This window comes from Juglans microcarpa x Juglans regia, chromosome 2S (genome assembly GCF_004785595.1).
Source record: "Juglans microcarpa x Juglans regia isolate MS1-56 chromosome 2S, Jm3101_v1.0, whole genome shotgun sequence".
Lineage (NCBI taxonomy): Eukaryota > Viridiplantae > Streptophyta > Magnoliopsida > Fagales > Juglandaceae > Juglans > Juglans microcarpa x Juglans regia.
In genome coordinates this window covers 1,405,937-1,430,227 of record NC_054597.1, presented here as the reverse complement: position 1 = coordinate 1,430,227, position 24,291 = coordinate 1,405,937, and the positions used below count along the sequence as shown (strand labels likewise).

Here is a 24,291-nt window from a genome sequence, read left to right as displayed (position 1 = left end):
ATAATATAATGAATGGATTGTTTCAACAATTGTCTTCTCGAGAACTAATTAAGATCACGCCATTCAATTTATATTATTTTTAATTTTTTTTTCTTCGAAGTTTTTTTTTTGTTATTTTGTATGATTGAATGTTGGATATCCTTACCTCTTTTGTGCATTTTCGTTAGCATGAAGCAATCTAATTATCTAGAAAAAAAAAATCAAACTTTTCCATGTGGTCCCTGTCCGGAAAGCATAATTTATAGAGTAATTTTTATACAGCCGTAGAATATGTAAGCGCAATATAGTCACTTTAAAAAAGAGTGAGATTTACTATTAAAAAATTATTATTATTTTCATATAGATTCCGTAATTTTTTTTTTATTTTTTTAAAATAATTGTGCGACGGTTATTGCACACTCACAACTGCAACTATCACTTTTCTAATTTATAAGGTTTTCTCATCTCTCTTTGGCAATTAACCATCTCAGCCATTGGATTAGTGAAATGGCTTGAAGATAAACCGTCTACTTCCTTAAGAATTTCATTTATTACTATCAACTAAGCAAGTATTAACAATGGTTAGATTCGCCACCAATTATTAACTTGGAACTGGTTTGAGTTGTTGCTGGTTAATTATTGTTCACGAGTATCATGATTTAGGATATAGAGACAAGTGATGGATGCTGATTCATCGGATTCTGTTTTAGTTGGAACTTAATTCAAGTTGATCCCATTAAAAATTACAACATTAAGTTATTATTATGTCAATTAATATAAGTTTCATAATTTAATGCCACTTGAATTTTTATCTTTTTAATCAAGAATGAGGTAACGCTGGAAGAATATCACAGGTTTGATCTATTTCTGCTGCAGCTTTATTTACCCACTATTTTTTAACCAAAAAAAGGAGAAATTTCATTTCACAAGTTGAAACACAGAGAGAGAGAGAGAGAGATTATCTTTCTACATATACTCTCCTTCCTCTCTACAAACATTTCCTGAACCATTCCATTTCTCTAACCGTTACCGTTCTCTGTTTCTCAGGTGCGTCTCGGACACGAGCCTCATTTATCGTAACCACTTTGATTTTGCTTTCCATACATCTGTCGATAAACTCTATGTAGTAACATGACTGCGTATGCATTTATGTGGGAACTCAGAGAAAGAAAGTATACATGTACGTGGCAAAGTTTTGGTTTGTGCTGATGTTATTTTGTTTCAGAGTTTGGTGGGTTCAATCAATATACATTTGTTTGATATGAGACTTTACTCTCTGCGTTATATTTTGATTGTTATATTGTTTTCTGTCTTTGTTTGTGAGCGCTGTTCTTCACAGGCTCATTCTAGTGCTTGTATGGTATTTACGTGGTGGAGTCTGGGTCGGTGAATTGCTTTTTTTTTTTTCCCTTTAATTTTGTGTTGGGGGGGAGGGTGAATTAGACTGCGAAAGAATCTTTATTTTGCATTTATGTTTGTAGTAATTTGTTTTCAAAGGTTTAATTTATTCGAATGCTACTTTTTGAATGCGAATATAAGTGAATTGCGGTTACAGCTTTGTGTTGAAAGTTCTCATTTTCAAGATGGGCTCTTTATAGTGTGAGGTAAGGAATTTGTGTGTTTTCGTCTTCTGGTGAGGCTGTGTGGGGTTTCGTACTGACCGCTTGGATTAGATTGGGAGGCATGACATAATTTCCGATTTTTTAATTTTTTGGTTTAGCGTAAAATTTCTTGTAATTTTTCCCTCGTGGATATGTATTTTGAGCTTTAACTTGTGCAAGCCATGCAGGACTAGAAATACAGGTTCGGTTTATTTGATACAGGCCTTGTTGCAATGGGAAGATCTCCAGGAAAGTGGATCAAAACCATACTTTTTGGGAAGAAACCATCTAAATCTAGCTTTCTGAAGGTGTTTAATTATTGCCTTGTAGTATTCCATTGCTATCCATGGTTGTGATCTGACGCTCTCTCTCTTTGCATCCATGCTTGTGTGCATGCTTTGACCTATCCTGACTTTGTAGGGCCATCATATTGGTTACCAGTATGAGAGGGTGTATGTGAAGCATCAAACACGTTAGAACAACACTTCATTACATGTTATTTGTTCTTGGACCATGAACTTCATGATTTTTAGACATCATCCTTGTGATGTCACAACACCGTACAGTTTAAGATCTCATGCCTTGGGACGATTTGAGATCTGTTGCATTATCTAAAAGGCATAGTTATTGATTGCGGATTTTAGCCCATCTGGAGGTTCAATTGGCTAAGTATCAATGTCTTGCAACTATATCCTATTTCTGATTGTTGGTTTGAAGTTTAGAAGTTTATGTGAGGTTTGCATTATGTATTGGTATTATCTTTCATCCTATTTCTGTTTCTTTCATACTTGAAGTTTGATGCTACGTCAATCCCTTCACAGTGAGTTTCACACCCCTTTCTCAATTAGTGGATATAAAATATAGTCTACATTTTGTCTGTTACATGTCACTCTATCGCTGCTTATACATTTTCAAAATTTTGCTAATACTGTTAATTTGGTCTTTGATGTACTCTAAGCAATATCTACTTTGGAACACTCTTAACTTGTAAACCTCATCGCATGTGAAGAAATCTGCAACAGATAAAGAGGCAACCATTGCCTGCAAGGCAGTGTCTGGTGATTTGGCCGCAAATCCCTCTGTAATCTCAGATGTGGTACTTCATACCACTAACAGAAATGAAGAAAAATCAGAAAAGGATGTAGGTGCCCACTTTCCTCATGGTGCACTTCTGTCATTGCCTGGAAAGCGAGGTGCACGTACAGAAGGAACCTTTGGGTTGGATCCACTTGACAGTGCTGAGGTTACCAGGCTTGAGCAAGCTGCTATGAAGGCACAGGCAGCTTTTAGAGGATATTTGGTAATGGTTTCTTGCATGAAATATAAATGAGTATCACCATTGTTTGTTACATGAACAGGAGTTTGAAGCTAATCTGCAGTTCTTTCTGGGACTTGTCTCTGTGGTCCTTTGATGCATTATATGCCTCATCTTTTGAATGCATTCACATTCTTTTAATAATATATTAGGGTGTTTAAGCTACTTTCTTTTGATCGTTCAGGTCACTTCTGTTACTTTTTAATCAAATTTTATAGTTTGAATAGATGGCGTTCAATATTTGTTTGCTATTGGTTATAATTGTAATGTGTCACGATCAAAATCATGTTTTCAAAGAACTTCAAAAACCATCTTGAGAATCATATCTTGGTGAAAACCAAGTGAAAAAAATAATGATGCAATGTAGTATCATTACTACTGAGGTATATTAAGAACAATCATGATTTGAAAATTGAGATACAAATGCCAAATGCATAAATTTTTGATGTGTTCCTAGGTTTGAGAAACAGAAAAAAAAAAAAAAAAAATTGTTTGTGTGTGTGTGACCGCATTAATTTTTGTTTCTCTAGTTAGTGTTTTAGGGGTTTGGGCGGAAGGGAGGCAGGGGTGGGGGTGGGGGAAGATTATTATTGCGGATTTGTCTGGGAATTCTGTTGTATTAGGATTTAATTTCAGTTCTTGACATGTATGTGTGTTTATGTTCTTGAAGCATGTTTTCAGTGTGCGCTCACACACAAAAGTTATTGTGGCACTCGGTTTTCTAAGTAGAGGCATGATTTGTTGTGAGATAATTTTTTTGGTTATATAATAGTTTAAGAAAAATTGAGTTCTCATTATCTGTCTCTGTAACACATTCATAGATTTTCTCTTGCAATCTTTTTTTATCCCTCCTTGAAGTTAGATTTATGCTGTTAGCTTTAACTGATCTAATTTGAGCATAATTATCTGTGAAGGCTCGCCGGGCATTTCGTGCTCTCAAGGGCATCATAAAGCTGCAAGCACTTATTCGTGGGCACTTGGTTAGGAGACAGGCTGTCACAACTTTACGCTGCCTGCAGGGAATTGTAAAATTGCAGGCACTTGTTCGTGGACGAAGAGTCAGACTTTCTGTTTGTGGGCTTGAAGTGCAGAAAAAGTGCAGTCTGGTAAGTTTTCAAATGACACCTAAATTGGTTCCATTTTACCTGCCACTGGTTTTTCTAGATTTCCATATGATCTGGAAGGGTTTCCTGGTTTTCAATTGCACATGTTATTGATTTTCTTTCCAGCATATTCATACTACTCAGCTGAACTCAATGAAGCTTTAATTCCAATTAGTCGGGGTAGGCTGTATGGATCCCTTGGTATTGTGCTCATCATAGAAGAATTCTGAAATTACATTTATTGATGTGTATGGTAAATTTATGGAGTATTCTTTTTTGATAACTTAATATATCTTTTCCCTGTCTGTTTGTGATCTTTATTCAGTAATTTCAGGAACATAAACAAATTCAACTCAACTCAAAGAAGTCGATCTAATATCCCACTTTAAATGCTTACCTTCTGGAATTTTAATCTCAAGATCGTAATGTAAAAAATGCTTTCAGTGTCTTTTTTTTTTTTTTTTTTAAATTGACTTGGATAAGCTCATTTGTTGCTGAGTTTGTATGCAGCGTAGGACCTGATAATCTCTTTGCCAGGATGTTTTGCAGCGTGAGCTTTTTGGATTACATACAACTGCTAGACCAGATAAGCTGTTAGCATATGCTTTTATTTGTAAGGTCTGCATCAATTATTGTTTAGATGCTTTATAATCTTCATATTTTTGTATGATCAGTACATTATTTGCAAATGCAAAATAATATGTTTTCGAGATTCACTTGTTTAAAAAAAAAGGTTTTTGAGAATCATAATCATCTCCTTTGTACTATTTAATCCACTGTCTTCTCAGCCTTTTCATACCAATGATATGGAAAGGTAGCATAAGCAGCCGTAAATGTGCACTGGTGAGGAAATAAAGAAGCCCTCACACTATTATCATTGCTTTACCCTTCCAAATTGATAGGGACCTAGTAACACTGGGTCGCTTGCCAGATATAGCTCAAGCTGCAGAGTTTAAGTGAGCTTTTTAATCTTAATTTCTAAATATTCATATAAAAGGGGGCGTAGCAGAGGGAGAGAACATGAATATCTTACTGGAAGCCAAGACAACTTGTAGACCTGCAAAACAAAAAAGAGTGGTTAATTAGGAAGGAGATGGCGTCTAATAACATGGGTCTAAGAGGGGCGTTCCCTTCGGGGCTGAGTTCGTGGGTGTCGGGCCTCAAATAGGTGGATTTCAATTTGGACAAGTGGAAGTGGGCCTAGTAAGCCCGTTTTAGATGCAAACAATAGTTGGAGGATCCATTTGGAGAGTGACCCGAGACCCATCTCCAACGAAAACTCAACTCGCGTGCCGAGACCACCATCGGAAGCTGCGAGGTTCACGGTGGGCCCTTCACCGGTGGCCCAGACAGCGCCGGCGAGGGTGGTGGAGCAGTTCCCCCCATCGCACGAAACGGAAAAAGAGTTTCCGACGATGGGTAACGGAGTTACCGATGGTGCAGATTCTACTTTCGCAGCGAGATTCAAGGTGGGTCCTTCCTCGGTGGCTCAGACAGTGCCGGCGATGGTGGTGGAGCAGATTCTCCCTTCGCGTGAACCGGAAAAATTGATGCAGCCAGTCAATTTTTTTCCAGATGGACCTGTCGGTACACATAACTTGCCGATAAAGACCTTGGACTTTATATCGACACAGTTTGAACAGTGCCGAGAGGTAGACAGTGCCGAGGGACTTTCACAGAGGTCTACGAGCCTAGCGAGAAGGTATTGGAAGGAGGGACTGTGAGGATTGTAGAACTTGGGGAAGACAGTGTAGAACTCACGGAGACTAATGCTGACATAGTATTGGTTCCTGAAACTCAGGTGAGCTCTTTCCCTACTGAAAATGAGGTGGTCAATATGGTTAATGAGGTTGAATGGGAAGGACGAAATCTGTTTAGAGGGGAGGGAGAAACAGGTGCTAGAGAGCCATTCCCGTTAACTTGTTTGTTTCCTAATGAGCTTGAAATCTCTGAATGGGTATTCAAAATGGTCAAGGATATTCAACATGTGGTGGGAATGGAGAGTGTGGGGTATGAAGAACAGTTTATGGCCCTTCTCACGGCCATTGAGGTAGGCCATTCTGAGTCTAAGAAATCTGGTTCCAAGAAGCAAAGGGAACTAACAGACTAAAATGGTCGTTGAATGAGGGTAGCTAAAGTCGTGATAGGAGCAAAGGGAAGGGTACACATGTTTCTTTATGAAGCCAAAAATTGTGTCTTGGAATGTACGCGGGTTGAATGAGATTAATAAACGCCATCTTATAAAGAATTTGCTTAGGGGCTGGAAAGCGGATATTGTGTGTTTACAAGAAACCAAGTTGAAGTTGGTGTTTAGAAAAATAGTGAGAAGTTTGTGGTGCTGTCCATATGCGGATTGGGTATATTTGGCTTCAAATGGGGCATCGGGTGGGATACTAGTGATGTGGGATAAAAGGGTGGTGGAAAAAATGGAGGGGTTTGTTGGGGAATACACAGTGACGTGTTCTTTTAAAATGGTGGAGGATAATTTTTTATGGGCGTTTGCAGGTATATATGGACCTAATGATGACAATATTAGACAATGTTTGTGGGAAGAACTTGCGGGAGTGTACAGCTGGTGGGACCTCCCCTGGTGCATTGGTGGTGATTTTAATGTGGTAAGATTTCCTAGTGAGAGGTCTGGTAATAGTCGGATTTGTCCTGCCATGACAGAATTTTCAGATTGCATCTTTGATTTGAATCTGGTGGATCTCCCACCGATAGGTGGGCCTTTTACCTGGTCGAATAGTCAGACGTGGTCTCGTCTGGATAGATTCTTATTATCGCTGGGTTGGGAAATTCATTATTCGGAGGTATGTCAGAAGAAATTACCGCGACTATTTTCGGATCACTTCCCCATTTTATTGGATGGAGGTGGTATCCAAGGAGGCCGTTGCTATTTCAAGTTTGAAAACCTGTGGCTCAATAGTGAAGGTTTTGTGGAAAGGGTAAGGCAGTAGTGGTCCTCATATCAGTTTTTTGGTACCCCCTCTCATATACTTGCAGGCAAACTAAAAGCTCTAAATAATGATTTAAAGCTTTGGAATCTCCAATCTTTTGGAGATATAGGAGCACAAAAAAGATCCAGGATGGAGGAATTACAGAACATTGAGAAGATCACTGAAGTTAGTGCTCTCACCGTAGAGGAAGTCTCACGTAAGGCAGAACTTGTCTCAGAGTTGGAAAGAGTATTATCCTTGGAGGAAATCTCATGGCGTCAGAAGTCTAGGGCACTTTGGTTGAAAGAAATAATAGGAGAAATAATACCATTGAAATGCTTAAAATGCTTAAAATCAATGGTAGTGAAAGCACGGAGGCTTCAGAGATCCGGGATCATGTGGTGACTTTTTATGAAACTTTATTTAGAGAAGGCGAGGGGTGGAGGCCAAAATTAGATGGACTTGGTTTTGATTCTATTGAGTCACAGACATCGTCATGGTTGGAAAGACCTTTTGAGGAAGAGGAGGTGTATGAAGTGGTCAGAGGAATGGCGAAAGATAAAGCACCAGGTCCAGACGGCTTTTCACTGGGTTTCTTCCAAACTTGTTGGGAGGTTGTGAAAGATGACATCATGAATGTGTTCCAGGAATTTTTTATGGCGGGGAAGTTCAAGAAAAGCCTGAATGCTACATTTCTTGTTCTGATTCCAAAGAAGACTGGAGCTTCGGAAGTGAAGGACTTTAGGCCAATTAGCCTTATAAATGGGGTAACAAAATAATTTCCAAGGTGCTTGCAAACAGGCTAGGGATGTCCATTTGTAAGATAATCTCAAAGCCACAGAATGCTTTTGTAAGGGGTTGCCAAATTTTAGATTCTGTCTTAATCGCCAATGAATGTCTGGATAGTAGGTTAAAGTCTGGTGTTGCAGGGATTATCTGTAAACTAGATATGGAGAAGGCATATGATCATGTAAACTAGGACTTCCTCTTGTATTTATTGAAGAGATGTGGCTTTGGGTAGAAATGGTGTAGGTGGATCAGATGGTGTATTTCAACGGCAAGATTTTCAGTTTTAATCAATGGCAACCCAGAGGGCTTTTTCAACAGCTCACGAGGTCTAAGACAGGGAGATCCCCTGTCCCCTCTATTATTTGTTATCATCATGAAGGCTCTAAGTAGGATGTTATCGGCGGTGGTCAGTCATGGGTTTTTGTCCGGATTCTTAGTGGGTGATTCAAATAGGGGCTTGATCTCGGTATCTCACCTATTATTTGCAGATGACACACTAATCTTTTGTGAAGCAGAGCAAGACCAACTTCGGGCTTTGAAGGCGCTTCTCTTTTGTTTTGAAGCAGCGTCAGGGCTGAGAGTGAATTTTGATAAATCAGAGTTAGTGGCTGTTGGGAACGTCAGTAATTCTCGGCATCTGGCTAACACTCTAGGGTGCAAGGTCGCTTCTTTGCCTATGACATATTTGGGGTTACCGTTGGGGGCTGTATCACGGGCTTCAGCTATTTGAGATACAGTTATTGAGAAAATAGAACGGAGATTAGCAGGGTGGAAGAGACTGTATCTATCGAAAGGAGGCCGGGTGACCCTTATCAAGAGCACTCTTTCTAACTTACCTACATATTTTCTGTCTTTATTTCCAATTCCAACTTGTGTGGCAGCGAGAATTGAAAAACTATATCGCGACTTTCTATGGAGTGGACTGGGAGAGGAATTCAAGTTCCACCTTGTTAGTTGGGATAAGGTGTGCAGACCGATTTCCTCAGGTGGGTTGGGGATAAAGAATTTGAGAACATTTAACCGGGCACTTCTTGGGAAATGGCTTTGGAGGTACATTATGGAACCGGAAGCTCTCTGGAAACTTATGGTTGATTGCAAATATGGCAGGGTATGGGGGGGTTGGTGCTCTGCTGAAGGGAATGGGTCTCATGGTGTGGGGATTTGGAAACACATAAGACGAGGGTGGGGGGTGTTTTCTCGATATACTAAATTTAGGGTGGGGGAGGGTACTTGTATAAAATTTTGGAAGGACATTTGGTGTGGGGAAGAGGCACTCATGGACTTGTTCCCTATGGTTTTCTGAGTGGCACGTGACCAAGAAGCTTCGGTGGCGAACCTCATGGTTCGTTCAGGGGATCAAATTCATTGGAGTATACTCTTTAATAGAGCAGCCCAAGACTGGGAACTAGACAGTTTCGAGGCTTTTTTCAGATTAGTGTATACTATGAAGCCGAATGGAAGGTGTGGGGATAAGCTGTGGTGGACACCAGCAGGTAAGGGTATCTTCTCGGTGCGTTCCTTCTATAAGTCCCTTACCGTTCTTCCGAATACCCATTTCCTTTGGAGAAAACTGTGGAGGAATAAGGCACCCCCTAAGGCACTCTTCTTCACTTGGATAGCGGCCCTGGGTAAGATTTTGACTACTGACAATTTACGAAAGCGTAGGGTAATTATTCCTGATTGGTGCTGTATGTGCAAGAAAGCTGGGGAGACAGTGGATCATCTTCTGTTACATTGTGAGACAGCTAGTGCCGTGTGGAGCAAAGTGTTCAGTCGCATAGGGTTAAACTAGGCGATGCCTGCTACTTTGGTGGAATTATTGGCTAGTTGGGTAATACCGGATGGACCGCCACAAATCAAAGCTGTATGGAAGATGGTTCCTAGCTGCATTATGTGGTGTATATGGCGAGAGCGTAATGAGCGGACATTCGAAGATAAGGAGCGGACCTTAGAGGAGCTTCGAGTTTTATTTTTCCGTACCTTACTGCTTTGGGGTATAGCTGTAGATTTTAATGGCCTAAATGTACATGATTTTTTTGTTTCTTTTACAGCAACTTAGAAATGCCTTAACTCTAGTATATCTTCTTGTGTACTTAGGCTATGCCTATTCTTATTTATACTATCGTTTACCTATCAAAAAAAAAAATTTCATATAAAAAATAACTATGAGAAATTAAAACAAACAGTTAAAGCAATAAAATATTCAGCTATTATTTACGCTCTTTAAGTTTCATTACAGCTTGTGATGTAGGAGTTGATGGTGTTTAGTGTTTCTTATTGTAGCTTCTTGCTTCATCTTCAACTGTTATGCCCTTGAACCTCTGCTATAATCCACATGAATCAAATTCTGCTTGGAACTGGTTGGAACGCTGGTCGTTGTTTCAATTTTGGGGACCACTTCCACAACCAAAGGGCATTCCCAACTCCAAGTTTCATGGACAGCAGGACAGCATTCAGGCTGGAGAAATTGAACCAATCAGGGTAAAACGAGGTGTACGCAAGGTCCCAACCGAAAAAGTTTACAATTCACTACATCCAACATTGGAGAGTGAGAAGTCCAGACGCAACCTTAGGAAAGCTAGGGTCCATCAAGCTGAATCATTGCAGGAACACCCTCAAAGTGAGCTATATCGGGTAAAAAGAAGTTTGAGAAAAGTTTCACTAGCTCCTGATCGATCAGAAGCTGTGACTGAGAGGCCGAAGTTAAATATGAGAAAGTTGTCAAGCTCCGAGGCATCTGATGTTCCTCAGAAGAGTGTTGATAACTTCTCTGAGAAAGTAAATGACCCAATAGTTGTAGTTTCCAAAGACTCCGAATTTCGTGACGTAGAAATACTTCCAAAACCATTGCAAGTGGATGAGATAGATAATAGGCTGCATCATGATGACCCTACTGGTGAGCGACTGCCTCTGGAAACTGTTGAAAAGATTGATAACATCCCAATGGTGAATGAGGAGCAAATTGTAATGGAAGATCAAACTAGCAAGGAGAACCAAAGCAGAAGAAAGTCTTTCCCAGCAAAACAGCAAAACTCAGAGAATGTTTCACAAAATACTGTGTCTTTACCAAGCTATATGGCGGCAACTGAGTCTGCCAAGGCAAAACTTAAAGCACAAGGATCCCCGAAGTTTGAACAAGATGGGATTGAAAATGGTTTCACCAGGAGGCATTCTTTGCCAACTTCAGACACTAGTAAATTGATAATGTCGCCCCAGGTGCAGGGGCTAATTCAAGCGAATGGCAAAGGAGGAAGAAAAATTGACAGACCACCATTATTCTCTAAAGATGGTCGAGGTAAGAATCTGGAGAAGTGCAGTTTTTTCATACTTATTTTGTCTTGGATTAGTTATGGTGAGATTTTTTTTTTCTAAAAAAAGAAAAATAAATCTAAATATGTTTTCAATGTGCACCTCTGTTGTATCCATTTTTTATCACTTATATCTTGTTTGTGCATTGTTGTAAGTGCTGAACGACATTTGGCAGTTTATTGTCTTGAATTTTAATGTCTCTTAACTTTGTCATGGAAATTTTAAGCCAACAGAATAGCTTCTATCAAATTCGAAGGAGAAAATTATGTCCTCTCTATTTTTGCTTTTTGCATTTTTTCATAAAAGCCACCCAGCTCTTTCTATTTCTGGGGTTGCTGATTTTTATTCGAAAATTTTTCATTAGCAGACTGGTTTTCTGTTTCTGAAAGTATCAGTGGATATCTGAATGATGTTAACTATGTTGTGGATCAAATTTCAGATAAGATGGCAAGGGCAGGGTGGAAAAGGTGAGTTTACTGCTGTCTTTGAGATATCAGAAAATTGTCTGAAAAACCAGTGCGTGATGGTCCAATAACCTTTCTAGTATACCTTCGTGTTTTGTGTGTTTAATTGAATGTAAAGTCATAGACATGCACTTTAGCAGATGTGTTGGCTTAAATTAGTTTCACAGTACGCTCTGTTCTTAATTTTCTGTTCAACCATAGATTTTATGATGTAAGCAAATTATGCTTTTAACCAAGTATCTCTATTGCTTGTTAGATTTATCCTTTGTTGGTTATTCTTAGATTGACAAAGCGTGATAGCACAGTATGCACTGCATGAATATCTTGGAATGGATTTCGTGAAATATTCGTAGTATAAATTTTCTTATCCCCAATCCAATTCTACAGTGTAAAATTTCTGCTTTCTTTTATTTGCTCTAGAATTTTTCCCAGTTTCTTTTCATAATATTCTTCTTCCTTTTTGAAATTTTGGCTCCTCAATTTATTAAATTTGTTGACCTGAAGCAAAATGGGCTGAGTTAATCTGATGCTCGAGGTTTGGTGATTCTCTCTGTCTGAGTTCTGCACAATTAAGCTGTGACAGTCTAGGAAACCTTCGGGTTCTCTGAAATGTTGAGGGAGGGTGAAGATATGGGAAACATCTAGGATTTTATACTTGCTGTCCAAAAGATCAGTCCAGTTCTTCACATCCCTTCACAAAAAATTTGAAATCCTAAGGAGCAATATTACCATTGTAAGGTGAAATTTTTAGTTTCATTGGACATGTTAGAAAAACAATCAACTTGGACACTGGAAAGTTCAAGCCAACATACAAAATAGGCCTAACATGTAAATTTCAAACTCATTGGTTTCCTTTTATTTTCAATAAAAATCATACATCATATAAGTAATGCAATTATATTAAAGCGAGGGGTGCAACCAAATACACGTATATCCAAATTACAAGAAGAAGAAAGAGAACAAGTCTTTGAAATCTAGAAAGCTAAGAGAGATGGGAGTCGGTGTGAGTCATGCATCAGATATTAACTGATAAATGACATTCTCTCCCAGATTGTGGGGCAGAAAGCAAAAATTATTGTACACAGTAGGAATAGAGTGAGGTTCCAGCTGTATAATTCTTGTTAACATATCCCAGAGTTACCTTGTAACCATTGCCAAGGTAAATGCATCCATTGCTCACTGATATGCCACCATAAATGGTGGCTCCAGTGTCATTTGACCAAAGAATCTTCCCCGTCTTTGCATCCATCGCATATATGGGTCCTTGTCGATATGTGGATCCAGCAAAAAGTACACCGTTAGCCACCGTAACAGGGCCAGGGGCTGTAGCATTATTTGGGTTGGCTGTCGACCACAGGATATTGCCATTACGAGCTTCCATTGCCACCCATCCGCCAGAAATTGTGGTGTTCTCGGATGGTTTAAGAGTGAAGTTTTTGTGCTGACTGTTGGCAATGTTAGTGTAGATCCGCCTTTCATCAGTTGCTGCACCCCACATACCTCCTCCTCCCAGGCCTCCTGGTCCAGCTTCCTATATCGGAGTGGTCAGCCAATTATACGATCACGTGTCATCATATGTAATACAGGAAGAAGCTAGAAAACCTACCTTAGACCATACTAGGCTTCCATGATCACGCTCTAAAGCCCATGCAAACCCACTTTTTTGGACAGCCACAACAACATCATGCTTAGTTCTATTGACATATATACTTAACATCATTGGTGTTTCAGCGAAATCAGCATCTGGACTTGGACCAGGTGGGCATCGAGGATCTAAATGCCAGTTGCATGCACCAAACCATACATCATAACCTCCTAGTTGCTTATACCATTTGATCTTTCCGGAGTCCAAATCAAGGGCTAGTATTGAATTTGAATGGTTATCAGGCTCAATACACTTGTCCGGAGATGTAGGTACTGTCTGGTTGTTCTCCCTCTCCTGGCACTCAAGTACATTAGCAGGAGCAGAGTATAGGTTTCCGGTGGCAATATAGACCATGTTTCTGAGAACGTCAATCGAAGGGCTGCTTCCCCAAATAGCTGCTCCGGCATACTCCCCGGTTTTACCGAAGTTGTTGGGCAGCATGAAGGTCTGCCACAAGATTGCACCAGTTCGGACGTCTAGTTTGGAGAGGCTGCCACGAAATGTGCAGCATAGCTCCACGCTGACACCTTCTTCCAGTGAGGATGTCCCAACATAGAAACCCCTGTGAAAATCAACAAAAACAAAAGAGACTAGCTACCTCAACAAAGAACTCATGATCTACATGAGAAAATGTAACTATAAATGATCATGTTAGCTTGGTACATCAATCCTGAAAACTTTCCTGTATGCTATACGAGGGATCGATGTATGAAAATGCGATAATATAAGAACTTCCTCTTCAAAAAAATTACTTGGGAATCAATTTATTGCAGGGCTAGCTTGAATCTGTTGAAATTTAAAACGCAACGTAAATGAATTAACGGATGGGATCCATGCCGTACTTCAGTGCAAAAACAATCATCTCTGCGAATTTGTAGTTTTGTATGCGACAGTACTGGAATTCAACTTTCCGGTAAGTTTCTGAATGCTACGTGATCATCCAATTAAAACTAGTAGCTAAATAATTACTAAGCACCCCTTCAAAATAAATTTAATTAAATGAGAAGTGAACTTTAGAGTTTGGATCGAATTCAGGATCTTTACCCGGAAGCTACACTTAAAGTTGAGCATTTAAATTTTATGAATATCCAACTACATATTCATCTAATACAGATGTTTTTTTATGACAGTATATGTTCTCGTGGCCAGTCAGACCTGGCTTCGTGTCCAGATAGGGTAAGAATTTAGTATGGATTTCTTTGGCAAGTTAGTTCAATATTGTTTATAAGTAGCCCACATGTTGTCCCAGTACTGTTGTCCCAGTACTGTTGCATACTATAATAGAATAACCTTGTGACCAAGTGGAGATCACAGTCATGTGCGCCTTGACATTTTAAAACATCAACTAGGCGTTAAGAAAATGTATTTTTCCTCTTTCTGCTACTGCAGTCGTGGGCAGCCATGGACGTACGGCCACTTGATTATACTTTAAATTGTTTCCTAATTCACCTAGTTTTCAAGTAACACCATTGACCAACTTATGGATTTAGATTTCATTACTCGCTATTAAAAATGGCAATGATCAGTTTTTCTTTTTCCCTAGAAAGTGACGGGAAAAAAACCCCTCTGGCATTCTTAGCATTAAGAAATTAGTGAAATCTAAATGATCTTCATGGAAATATGGCAGTGCGCTAAGACTCATGTTATGGTGGGAACTGGGAAGTGAGAAAAACATAAGTTATTTCAAGTATAATTAATAATTAGGCACTAATCTTCACAATTACTAACCCCTTGTAGTAGGTTCCAGACATGGTAATCAAACTTCTGTTGTGATTATCTAACCGGGTTGACCACACAAGCTTCCCCGTTGACCGCTTGACAGCAATGACAACAGCAGGGCCATAGATCCCAAAAATGATGAGGTTACGGGCAACAGTCGGTGCTGATCTGGAAACAGTTGAGTTGACATTGAGAAGGAAACCAGTGTTGTTAAAGCCAGTTAATTTCTGCAAGTTTTTCTTCCAAACAAGGGACCCATCTGACGCTTTAACTGCATATATGTATCCATTCCAGCTTGGGAAGTAAAGGGTGCCATTAAAAACTGCTGGTGTTGCAGTTATATCACCTCCAGCATAAAATTCCCACTTCAAACGTAGATTGGAGACAGTTGCAGGGCCGATCTTGGTCTCCTTGTTGGCATATCTTCTATTGTACAAATCTCCACCATGGTTTGTCCAGTCTAGTGAAACCTTGTGCTTCTTACCATGCCCCTACAACCAGTAGCCATTTGCAAAACCTTATATATTATTTTTTGTCACAGACGAAGAATGCTTCTGCGTGTGTGCGTGCCTGAGAGAGTGAGAGAGAGAGGCTTACATCTGAACCTGCATTCACGGCGCCGAAGGTGAGTGGACTGAATATGCAGAGGACGAGGAAGAGCTTGCTGTAGAATCCTGGAGGTGCCATGAAATTGCTTCCACAAAATATCCCCAGGCTATTAAAGCCCGGCCTTCTGCAATGATAGTGGCTTTATATATAATATAAGATATCGGTACCTTGACTGAAACCTGCTAGCTAGCTAGAACCCAAAAGTTGCGTTCCATTCGTTGACCTTATTCCAATCGACGTTCCCGCCTATAAATCATGGAAGACTACACTGTCTACATATGATCTCGCAACTTGGCAGACGCAAGGGTAAGATAGTTATCCAAACTCCTCATTAATTAAGAGGGGCGCCATTTAAGTCTGCACTTGTGAAGTCAGATGGCCATACAAAATTAAGGTTCATTTGAATAGTGAGATATTTTAAAATATTTTATAATATTAGTAAAATAATAATAATAAAGTATGTAAATAATAATAATAAAATAATAATTAGTAGTGAGGTATTAAGAATACTTTAACATCAAACTAAGTAAGCTCTCCGCTTCATGTAGGGTATTACAAGTGATCAACGAAAAAGAATAATTATTGAAAGAAGTCATGTCTTATACTTATATAAATATAAATATAAATATATATATATATATATATATATCTGTGTGTGTGTGTGTGTGGGGTTGGTATACGTATGTATAAAGTTTGATGATCATCATCTGTTTTGGACTACACAACTAGGCCTGATCAGTCTTAAAATTGTAAACTTTTGATCCCCCATCACTGAGATATATATCTATTAAAAATACGGAATAAATTTTTTAATCATTTAATACTACATTAAAAAAATCATAATAGCTAACATGATCAATTGACCCACAGCTCATTTGTTTTCGAGATGGCAAAGACATGTTGTGATGAGATTTTCAGCAGATCGGATATTGCCTGGGGGATGTTCAAAAGAGAGTGGTGAATCTTATCTTGACTTGTTAGAAAGGATTTATGGGTAGGTAAAATGCTGAATACAGTCGCATAGGGCAAACGGCTGCTTACGTGGAAAAAATAAAACGCACCGTTTTGTATAAAAACCAAAACCACGCCGCATTTCGCTTGAATCATGAGTTCGCTACCAAGATGCAGAGGATTGCAGTCAAACTTCATACTTCAAAAGAAAAAGAAATGCAAGATGTAAAAAGGAGTGCAGGGACCAGGGAGAGGTTTTGACAAATTGATTTTGATGGTGAATGTGAACTCACCCGAGGCCTCTCGTACGCTTCTCTTTCTTCTTCTCTCTATTTTTTCTTCTTATTTTTTGTATTTTTGGTTTTCGAATTTAATCCTCAATTTTTGGTTTCTAAGAAAATGTGAGGAAAGTAGGTGGAAAAAACAAAACCGATTTGAAAACTTGAGAATTATTCTACAAATAAAAATTCCACAACAATTCTATTGAGCTTAGTACAACTGTTTCAGTGGAGATTTTATATTTTTTTTCTTTCGACGCCAAAATATCATAAAAGTGTAAAATCTATTTCTTGCTTTCCTTTATTTATTTTCCTCTGTTCTCTCAGCAACTAAGCAGAAACTCAAAAAAATCCTAGAAGAAAAAACAACGCCACAAGCAATAAGATTCATAGAACTAGAGGAGCAACTGGTAGATAAAAGCAAATACGAGATAATAGGCCAAGGCAGAGGACCTGAGCCAGAGTATTCCTCTCAACTTTCTCCATGAATTTGCCTCTGACCTGGCGCTGCAAGACATCGTTGAGCAGACTTCTAAGCAACTTACAGTCGTCGTTGAAGTTCTGGAACGATCAGCTTTTCAATTCAATAATGCTCTTGAATAATGTTTTTTTTTTTTTTTTGTGACGTGGTCTGACCGACTGCACGGCTCCTACATAGGGCGACTGTGTATAGAAGAGCTGGAAAGAATGAGCATTCTTTTGAGGATAGAGAGCGCTCGTAATTGGGAGAACTTAGAATTTTTCTCTCGATCTGTTTTTGGACAAAAGTACTTGTATTGAATGGGGATAATTTTAATGATTTTCTTTTAGTCTTTCCTAATTTCTAGTCCCTAGTTTGTATTTAGGTATTTTCACTTGTATTTAGGTATTTCTGCTTGTATGTACTTTGGTTATACCTATTTACTTACATTAAAAAAATCTCTTATTACATATTAAAAAAAAAACAATTGACCCACTTATAAATTCGAAACAAAAGTCACAATCTTCTCTCTATCTTTATTATCAAGATATCTTTGTAATTAACTGTTTTAGAACATTTTGAGGGGCTGTCAAGACATATATATAGTTCGTGTTGTGTTAAGACATATATATTATTCTATAAATCACATCATCCTCATATTTGTTGAGATGTTATTGGCTGATGTAAAAAAAAGATACACACGCGGGCCTGGAGCTTTTTTTGGGTTATGGGTCAACTCATTTGGCGAAGAAACTGTCAAATGAAGCATCTTCAACTACCTAAAGTCATAGGATACAATCCTCCTGTTCAACAAGTTGCGTGTGCGTTTAATCACCTTAGTTTCATGAGTTCTTCTGCTCATCATCTTTACACTATATATTAATTAAAGAAAAAAATAAAAATAGGTATTGGTGTAAGAACGATGAGTAAAATTTTTCTAATTTTATACTGCCTGACTTGTCCAAAAGTGACGTGTCCTCCTAGATGGTTTCGATTCAGAAATAAGTTGAGACAGTTTGTAAATAGTATAATAAAAGTTAGAATATTATTTTTTAATATTATTATTATTTTGAAATTTGAAAAAGTTGAATTGTTTATTATATTTTGTGTGAAAATTTAAAAAATTATAATGATGAAATTAGATAAGTTGAAATGAGTTTTGAATCCAAACCACCCAAGTCGTTCTTTCTGCAGTGTCTGTGTCCGCAATGTATGTACATGATGATTTAAACAATGTCTTCACTAAATACAAAAAACTGGTGCTCAAGGAAGAGAATTATCCACCACCAGTCTCGATGGAAGATGCAATAAACTCACATTCGGAAATGAATTGGAAACCCACACCAGGATTAGTTTCTTCTGTTTAGCAAGACTACTACATCCCTCAAAAGCTCACTCTAAGGACAAAGGCATGATATGGTACTCATAATGTTATGACTTTCAAACACTAGGTTTGGGTGACGGGTGAAGATGGTTATGGTGATAGGGAGAAGCATACGGACCATTCGGTATGGAGAGGCTCCTGGTTGGTTGTCCATTCCTTGATAATGATAACCCTGTCTGCATTCTAATGCCATTTCTTGCATTTGGATAAGAACCCATTCGCTCTGCTTGCATGGCCTGAAAGTACGATGAAGAACTGGCCATGTCCTTGAGGTTGGGCAGAGGCTTTAGGGCTTCAACAACTTCACTCATCAGAGGTCTGGCTTTAGGGTCCCGGCTAAGGCAATGGGCAGCTAACTGAAGTGCTTTTTGAGCGCCTTTAATTGAGAAGCGACCTTCAAGCCGAGGATCTAGAAGTCGATAGAACCTCCGCCTCTCTGAAAGGTGTGGTCGTGCCCATTCCACCAAGTTATGTTCTGCATTTGGTCGGCTTTTGTCCATGGATCTACGGCCAGTCAACATTTCAAGCAAAACCACCCCAAAGCTATAGACATCACTCTTTGATGTAAGATGTCCTGACACAAAACAGATAGAATTAGCCTATTAGGCATTGACGACTCGGGCAAATCCCTTAAAACCATTAGTTAGGTCAAATTAAAGACTTCAATTGCTTGATTTACTTTCGGCTAAAGACATTTTTATGTTTCCATATCTGTATCTTTTTCATCATCATACTTCCCTTTGCCCCAAGTGTCTTCAAGCTTTGAACTCTTTCTCTAGATTGTTACATGTTTTAGCTTTTCCTCAACTTTACCATTCTTTACATAAGTGACTTCAACTTGAACCCTATTTATTTCACAGCCTCCACCAACAAAAAACCTCATTTTTCTTCTATTATCATCTTTTTCAAGGTTCATTTATTTTGTTTGAACGTTCAAGTCAAGCTCTTCCATTCTCTCTTTCAAAATTAAGAATATCAATATCCAAAATGTGTTTGAAGGTACAGTAGAAACACTAGCGGGAACTAGCAGAAGAGGCAGTCATGTGGAAGAAATGTGAAGGTCTTTTTTAGAGTAATATTAGATTAATATGAATTTTTAAACTAATTAAGCTCTAAGTAAGTCCACAAAAGAAATAAAATAACCATCTTTAGCACGTAGAACAATATTCTCAAAACTTCATTCCAATATTTTCTGAAATTGTTGAATAGAATTTCAAAACTTTACCATATTCCAGATGTATTAGTTTTCATCATTTAGAGTTTGTGTGGGTGGATATACGCATAACGCATATGTTACTATATGTAAAGAAAATTTCTATATAAATTATAAACAATTACGTTAATATAATTCCACAAGTAGCGACATACAGGCATCCAAAAGGAAAATATCTGACTCTGTCATTGAGTGTGCAGAGATAACATACCAGTGTTACCAAGTACCAGATGCCATTAACTAAAAAGGAAACAAGGAGATCTTTCTATAAATATCCGCAGAAAAAATCCTAGGCAATTTCCTGGATCACCCAGTAACTATTTGAACTAAGACCATGAATGCCAATTCAGTAGCAGCACTCAATCAAATAAAAACAATACACAGGAAAAGGAGCATAAAACATATCACAGAAAAAGATGGCAAACAGTTTAACCATACTAACCCGTCATCACATACTCTGGGGCAGCATAACCATAAGTTCCCATCACTCGGGTAGATACATGAGTTTTATCACCCTCTGGACCATCCTTGGCAAGCCCAAAATCAGAAAGCTTTGCATTGTAGTCCTGGAATAAGTTCCAGTTAATGAGCATGGACAAACTTAGCTATTGTCTGCATAATTTGAATTGTAGATCGCACCTTTTAAAATAAGAGTAAGAAAAAAAAAATTGTTACAAACCGCATCTAACAGGATATTAGATGTTTTAAAATCTCGATATATAACTGGCTTTTCAGCTTCCTCATGAAGAAAAGCAAGACCATTTGCAGCACCAAGTGCAATTTTCATCCTGGTAGACCAAGGAAGAGGCAGAGGCCCTCCTGCATATAACATAATTATAACCAGAGCAAAGAATGAACTTACCAACTAGAACACCCACAGTAAAACCAAATTTATGACTTAAAATTGTATACATTCATTGCTTTGCCATACACAGTTTATATCAAACAATTTGCTTTCCTTAAGAAAGGCAGTAGAACCTGAAGGTTCAGCTAACATTTTCTTAGCTTCACCTAATAATATTTGTAAATAGGATGGTGGACTCATAAGATAATCTAAGTAATGAAAATTAACACAAAAAGAAAATGGGGGTATTGACAGGATAATGATTAGAAAGCACATGAATTAAGTAAATATTGTCCTTTTAGGAAAAAAACATAATAAATAATTAAACAATAAAATATATGGATTTATCGTTAGAAAATCAATATATAAAAATCCATATATCTGAATAACTACATCCTAAAAATAATACTTCAACGTAGATAGACCACAAAATAAATATATGCAAGAAGGATGGGCAATCCCAGAATGTTAATTGAAATTCATACTTCTAAAGAGGTGATTCTCCAAGCTTCCCCGAGGCATGAACTCATAGACGAGTAACCTCTGATCATCCTCAATGCAATAACCGATTAATTTAACCAAATTAGGGTGAAGGAGGTCACCAAGATAATTAACTTCAGCCTGCCATGTCGAAAAGAAACAAAAGCATCTTTGAGTCATAGAAGTGAAGGTAAGTAGCAGCCCAAATAATTAACTTAATAATTAGAGCAAACAAAGGAAGTAATTAAATTTGATAATGAATTTACTTACCAGCCATTCTTTATGACCTTGAAGTCCATCATGGTTGAGGGTCTTTACCGCAACTGTAAGCCCTGCTCCAGGTCTCACTGGAGCAGTTCCATTTTGGTTGATCCAACCCTTGAATACACAACCAAATCCACCCTCTCCAAGAAGACTCTCAGGTCTAAAGCTCCTTGTCGCTGACTTGAGCTCATTATAAGTGAACTTTCGAAGTTGAGAAGCAACTTTCAATTCCTCACCTATGATTGGATTGGATGGAATACTTTCCTCATTGCTAGTTGTTGAAGATGACACAGCGGGAGCAACTGGTTGGTCTCGGCCGGAATCATTTGTAGATTTACTTTCAGCTGATTCACCAACAGAAATTACACAATCATTGCATCTAATTTAACAAGATCCACCTAAGCTACATAAAAGCATCTGCAGCTCCTGAGGTCATATAGGCTCAAAAATGTACAATATCCACAAGGAGAAATGCCTCTAAATGCCCATGCCCATGCCCCCGCACACGCACACATATGCATAGGTAGTTTTGTACAACAAAAACTGATCACGCTTCAAGAAAAGCTGGTAGCCAAAATGCATATTTCGAAACAAGCATGTTACAACTATATATGTCACATTTTTAGGAGTAGCTACCAACCCAGTGTGGTAGTTGAAGGTAAAACAGATAAAGTTTGGAATTGTGGTCAAACACGCCTGCATAAAGTTTGGTAACCTAGCAATATGTTCAATGGCATTTTCCACCAATGACCTAAGACAACATATACTTTTTGTAAATTAATTGGAGAAGAAATTTTTCTGTACCAATTTTTAAGACAGTATAATAGGCTAGAAAATGCAAGCCAGTTCTATCAAATTATAATGCCATAAGAAATAATAAACAGGAACAACTCCATGTGGTGGAGTACTTGTAAGTTTCTACACCTTATTGATTAATTAAGCAACAAAAACAAACAACCATCTAAGTAATTATTTCTCAGAGCCAACAAAAAGAAGAATTTAAAAAAAGAAAGTGAGAGTAAGACCACATGGTCATATTTTTGTAAGTTCCTAACCATTCTTATTAACAGGTTATCAACTGTGTTCATGTCAATCAGCTAACAGTATTAATGCACGATAAAGTCAGTATCCATCAACCATCGCAACTGCATAATGACCCCAATGTGACAGGTTCATGCAGCCAACAAATAAATACTTACGACTGGAGAGTTATCTAATCGCTAGACGTGAGTAACATAATATGCACATCCAAGGTCATGAAAAAGGTTAGATGCGAACAATATATGCACTCAAAGCAAAGGACAGAATGAAATATCTAATATGAACTTCAACAAAAGGGTCAACAAAAGGGCTCAAATGTAATGTGATCCTAACAAACTTATTCAAACAATCAACTAATTTCTCCAACTTCATAAAACCGGATAGCAAGATTAATCATTTCAGTACAAAGTAGAGATAAAACAATTGTTTAAAAGCAAATAAAATTATACCATATTGCGTGCTAGTACCACTTAGAGAGTTATCCACGTTGGAACTTGAAGAGATGCAGCTCCCAATGAACCTAAACTTAATCCAACATCCTGTACCCTCAGCTTCTCCTTCTTTCTTCTTCCTTCCCTTCGATTTTTCCACATCCCAAGCCCCAACCTTAATCGCTTCAGGACCTAATCCCATCACTTAAATCCCTAAACTAACTCCTATATTTCATAGGCATCCCATTCCACCAATCACCACCACTCCAAGCTTGTTTAGCACAATCCCTCAAGCACAATAACATCAAAGTAAACCAAAAAAACACTAGCAATCAAAACCCACCATACAAAAAAAAAAAAAAACACCCGGAAGGAACAACCGATCAAATAATCAAATTCAAGAACACGCATTTGAGCAGACCCAACTTTTAATAAAATGAACCCAAAAGGGTTTAGAATGTTTCAATAGTCCAAATGCGAGACCCAGATAAGAAATGTACATGCAGGACCAAATAAAAACACCATCTATAATAATCAGTATCTGTAAAGAAAGGAATATCTCAATTTGAGCTATGAAAACAAGGAAATGGAACGTTTGAACAGCTTAGACCGAAAAATGTAGTAAGCACTACGATATTCTGGGTCCACTTTTAGCTCGCCAAACAGACACAGGGTCATTCAATGCCATGTATACGTACTACAAGAGCATCGAGGCTAAGCTAAGAGAACTGAAACAAGCATTGTGAATGTAGTTTCGAGAGAGAGAGAGAGAGAGAGAGAGAGAGAGAGAGATGGTTTAGAAGTGATGGAAGAACGGAGAAAGAGAAACGTGCATTTTGCGCGAATAGGAGCGAGGGAAGAGAATGTGGTCTGTGGTATCAATGTCTGGAGTGAAAGCGTGAAACAGAAGGGAAAGTGTAATTTGTAAAGGGAACAGCCGAACAGTCAGTGAGGTTGTGATTGTGAGAGAGATGGATGCGGTTGGAATTTGATGTTCGGTCGGCAGCTCAAAACAGGCCCAACACCCAAGAGATAAACCCATGGCTCAATACCCAAATCACATGAACCCAAACCTTTCGTGGTTTAAAAATAAAGTTTAGATTTTCTATGTGTGTTTTTTATTGAATTTTGTGAAAGTGGATAAGTAGAATAAGAATCTTTGTGAATTAAATTATTTTGGGATTTATTTTATATTAGACTTTGTGAAAGTAGTAGGTAGAATTGAAAAGTTGTTTAAATAAATTTTTTGTGAGATGTGTTTATTTATTTATTTTTTTTTTGTGAAATTTGTTTTGATTGTTGTATTTTAAAGAAAATTAGAAAAATGAAAAGAGTTATTTATTTATTTATTTATTTATAAACAAAGAAATTGGTTTTTAAATTATTTTGAATTGAAGTTTAGCTCTTATCAGAACAACTTGACAATTTTTAAAAGGATCATGCTAGCAGGCTGCTTTGCGTTTACTATTGGGTGTA

At 38.1% G+C, this 24,291-nt stretch overlaps 3 protein-coding genes across 9 annotated transcripts; 1 reads left to right on the top strand and 2 right to left on the bottom strand.

Annotated features, from left to right (window-relative positions):
- Positions 1 to 876: 876 nt before the first annotated feature.
- LOC121252667 (protein IQ-DOMAIN 31-like) lies at positions 877 to 11,777 on the top strand. Of its 5 annotated transcripts, none has more exons than XM_041152409.1 (7): positions 877 to 1,026; positions 1,769 to 1,888; positions 2,590 to 2,880; positions 3,810 to 4,001; positions 4,536 to 4,616; positions 10,007 to 11,018; positions 11,472 to 11,777. In XM_041152409.1, the coding sequence occupies exons 2-7, from the start codon at positions 1,814 to 1,816 to the stop codon at positions 11,501 to 11,503; spliced, it is 1,683 nt and encodes a 560-aa protein (XP_041008343.1). In that variant the 5' UTR covers positions 877 to 1,026; positions 1,769 to 1,813; the 3' UTR covers positions 11,504 to 11,777. The 5 variants fall into 5 exon arrangements, with proteins under 5 accessions (XP_041008343.1, XP_041008347.1, XP_041008344.1 ...); XM_041152413.1 differs by having other exon boundaries at positions 927 to 1,159; positions 4,548 to 4,616; XM_041152410.1 differs by having other exon boundaries at positions 932 to 1,159.
- Positions 10,684 to 15,624, bottom strand: LOC121252669 (polyvinylalcohol dehydrogenase-like). The gene is made up of 4 exons (XM_041152414.1): positions 15,458 to 15,624; positions 14,870 to 15,351; positions 13,103 to 13,703; positions 10,684 to 13,027 (listed from the first exon to the last, which is right to left on the bottom strand). The coding sequence occupies exons 1-4, from the start codon at positions 15,545 to 15,547 to the stop codon at positions 12,569 to 12,571; spliced, it is 1,632 nt and encodes a 543-aa protein (XP_041008348.1). The 5' UTR covers positions 15,548 to 15,624; the 3' UTR covers positions 10,684 to 12,568.
- A 2,687-nt stretch (positions 15,625 to 18,311) lies between these two features.
- On the bottom strand, positions 18,312 to 23,821 carry LOC121252670 (probable serine/threonine-protein kinase PIX7). 3 transcript variants are annotated; one of them, XM_041152416.1, is made up of 6 exons: positions 22,852 to 23,821; positions 21,350 to 21,687; positions 21,085 to 21,220; positions 20,435 to 20,571; positions 20,198 to 20,321; positions 18,312 to 19,116 (listed from the first exon to the last, which is right to left on the bottom strand). In XM_041152416.1, exons 1-6 carry the CDS (start codon positions 23,015 to 23,017, stop codon positions 18,599 to 18,601), a joined length of 1,419 nt encoding a protein of 472 aa, XP_041008350.1. In that variant the 5' UTR covers positions 23,018 to 23,821; the 3' UTR covers positions 18,312 to 18,598. The 3 variants fall into 3 exon arrangements, with proteins under 3 accessions (XP_041008350.1, XP_041008351.1, XP_041008349.1); XM_041152417.1 differs by having other exon boundaries at positions 20,480 to 20,571; positions 22,834 to 23,820; XM_041152415.1 differs by having other exon boundaries at positions 22,834 to 23,817.
- Between the last annotated feature and the right edge of the window lie 470 nt (positions 23,822 to 24,291).

Excerpts from the sequence above, each read along its gene's own strand:
- LOC121252667 (XM_041152409.1), top strand. The coding sequence starts at position 1,814 with ATGGGAAGATCTCCAGGAAAGTGGATCAAAACCATACTTTTTGGGAAG. Across the intron at positions 4,002-4,535 it reads TGCAGAAAAAGTGCAGTCTG|GATGTTTTGCAGCGTGAGCT; the intron begins GTAAGTTTTCAA and ends TCTCTTTGCCAG. Across the intron at positions 11,019-11,471 it reads ATTCTCTAAAGATGGTCGAG|ATAAGATGGCAAGGGCAGGG; the intron begins GTAAGAATCTGG and ends ATCAAATTTCAG.
- LOC121252670 (XM_041152415.1), bottom strand. The coding sequence starts at position 23,017 with ATGGGATTAGGTCCTGAAGCGATTAAGGTTGGGGCTTGGGATGTGGAA. Across the intron at positions 21,688-22,833 it reads TGGTACTAGCACGCAATATG|CTGAAAGTAAATCTACAAAT; the intron begins GTATAATTTTAT and ends TTGGTGAATCAG. Across the intron at positions 20,572-21,084 it reads GGAGAATCACCTCTTTAGAA|GGCCTCTGCCTCTTCCTTGG; the intron begins GTATGAATTTCA and ends TATATGCAGGAG.
- LOC121252669 (XM_041152414.1), bottom strand. The coding sequence starts at position 15,547 with ATGGCACCTCCAGGATTCTACAGCAAGCTCTTCCTCGTCCTCTGCATA. Across the intron at positions 15,352-15,457 it reads CCGTGAATGCAGGTTCAGAT|GGGCATGGTAAGAAGCACAA; the intron begins GTAAGCCTCTCT and ends TACTGGTTGTAG. Across the intron at positions 13,028-13,102 it reads GAAGCCTAGTATGGTCTAAG|GAAGCTGGACCAGGAGGCCT; the intron begins GTAGGTTTTCTA and ends ACTCCGATATAG.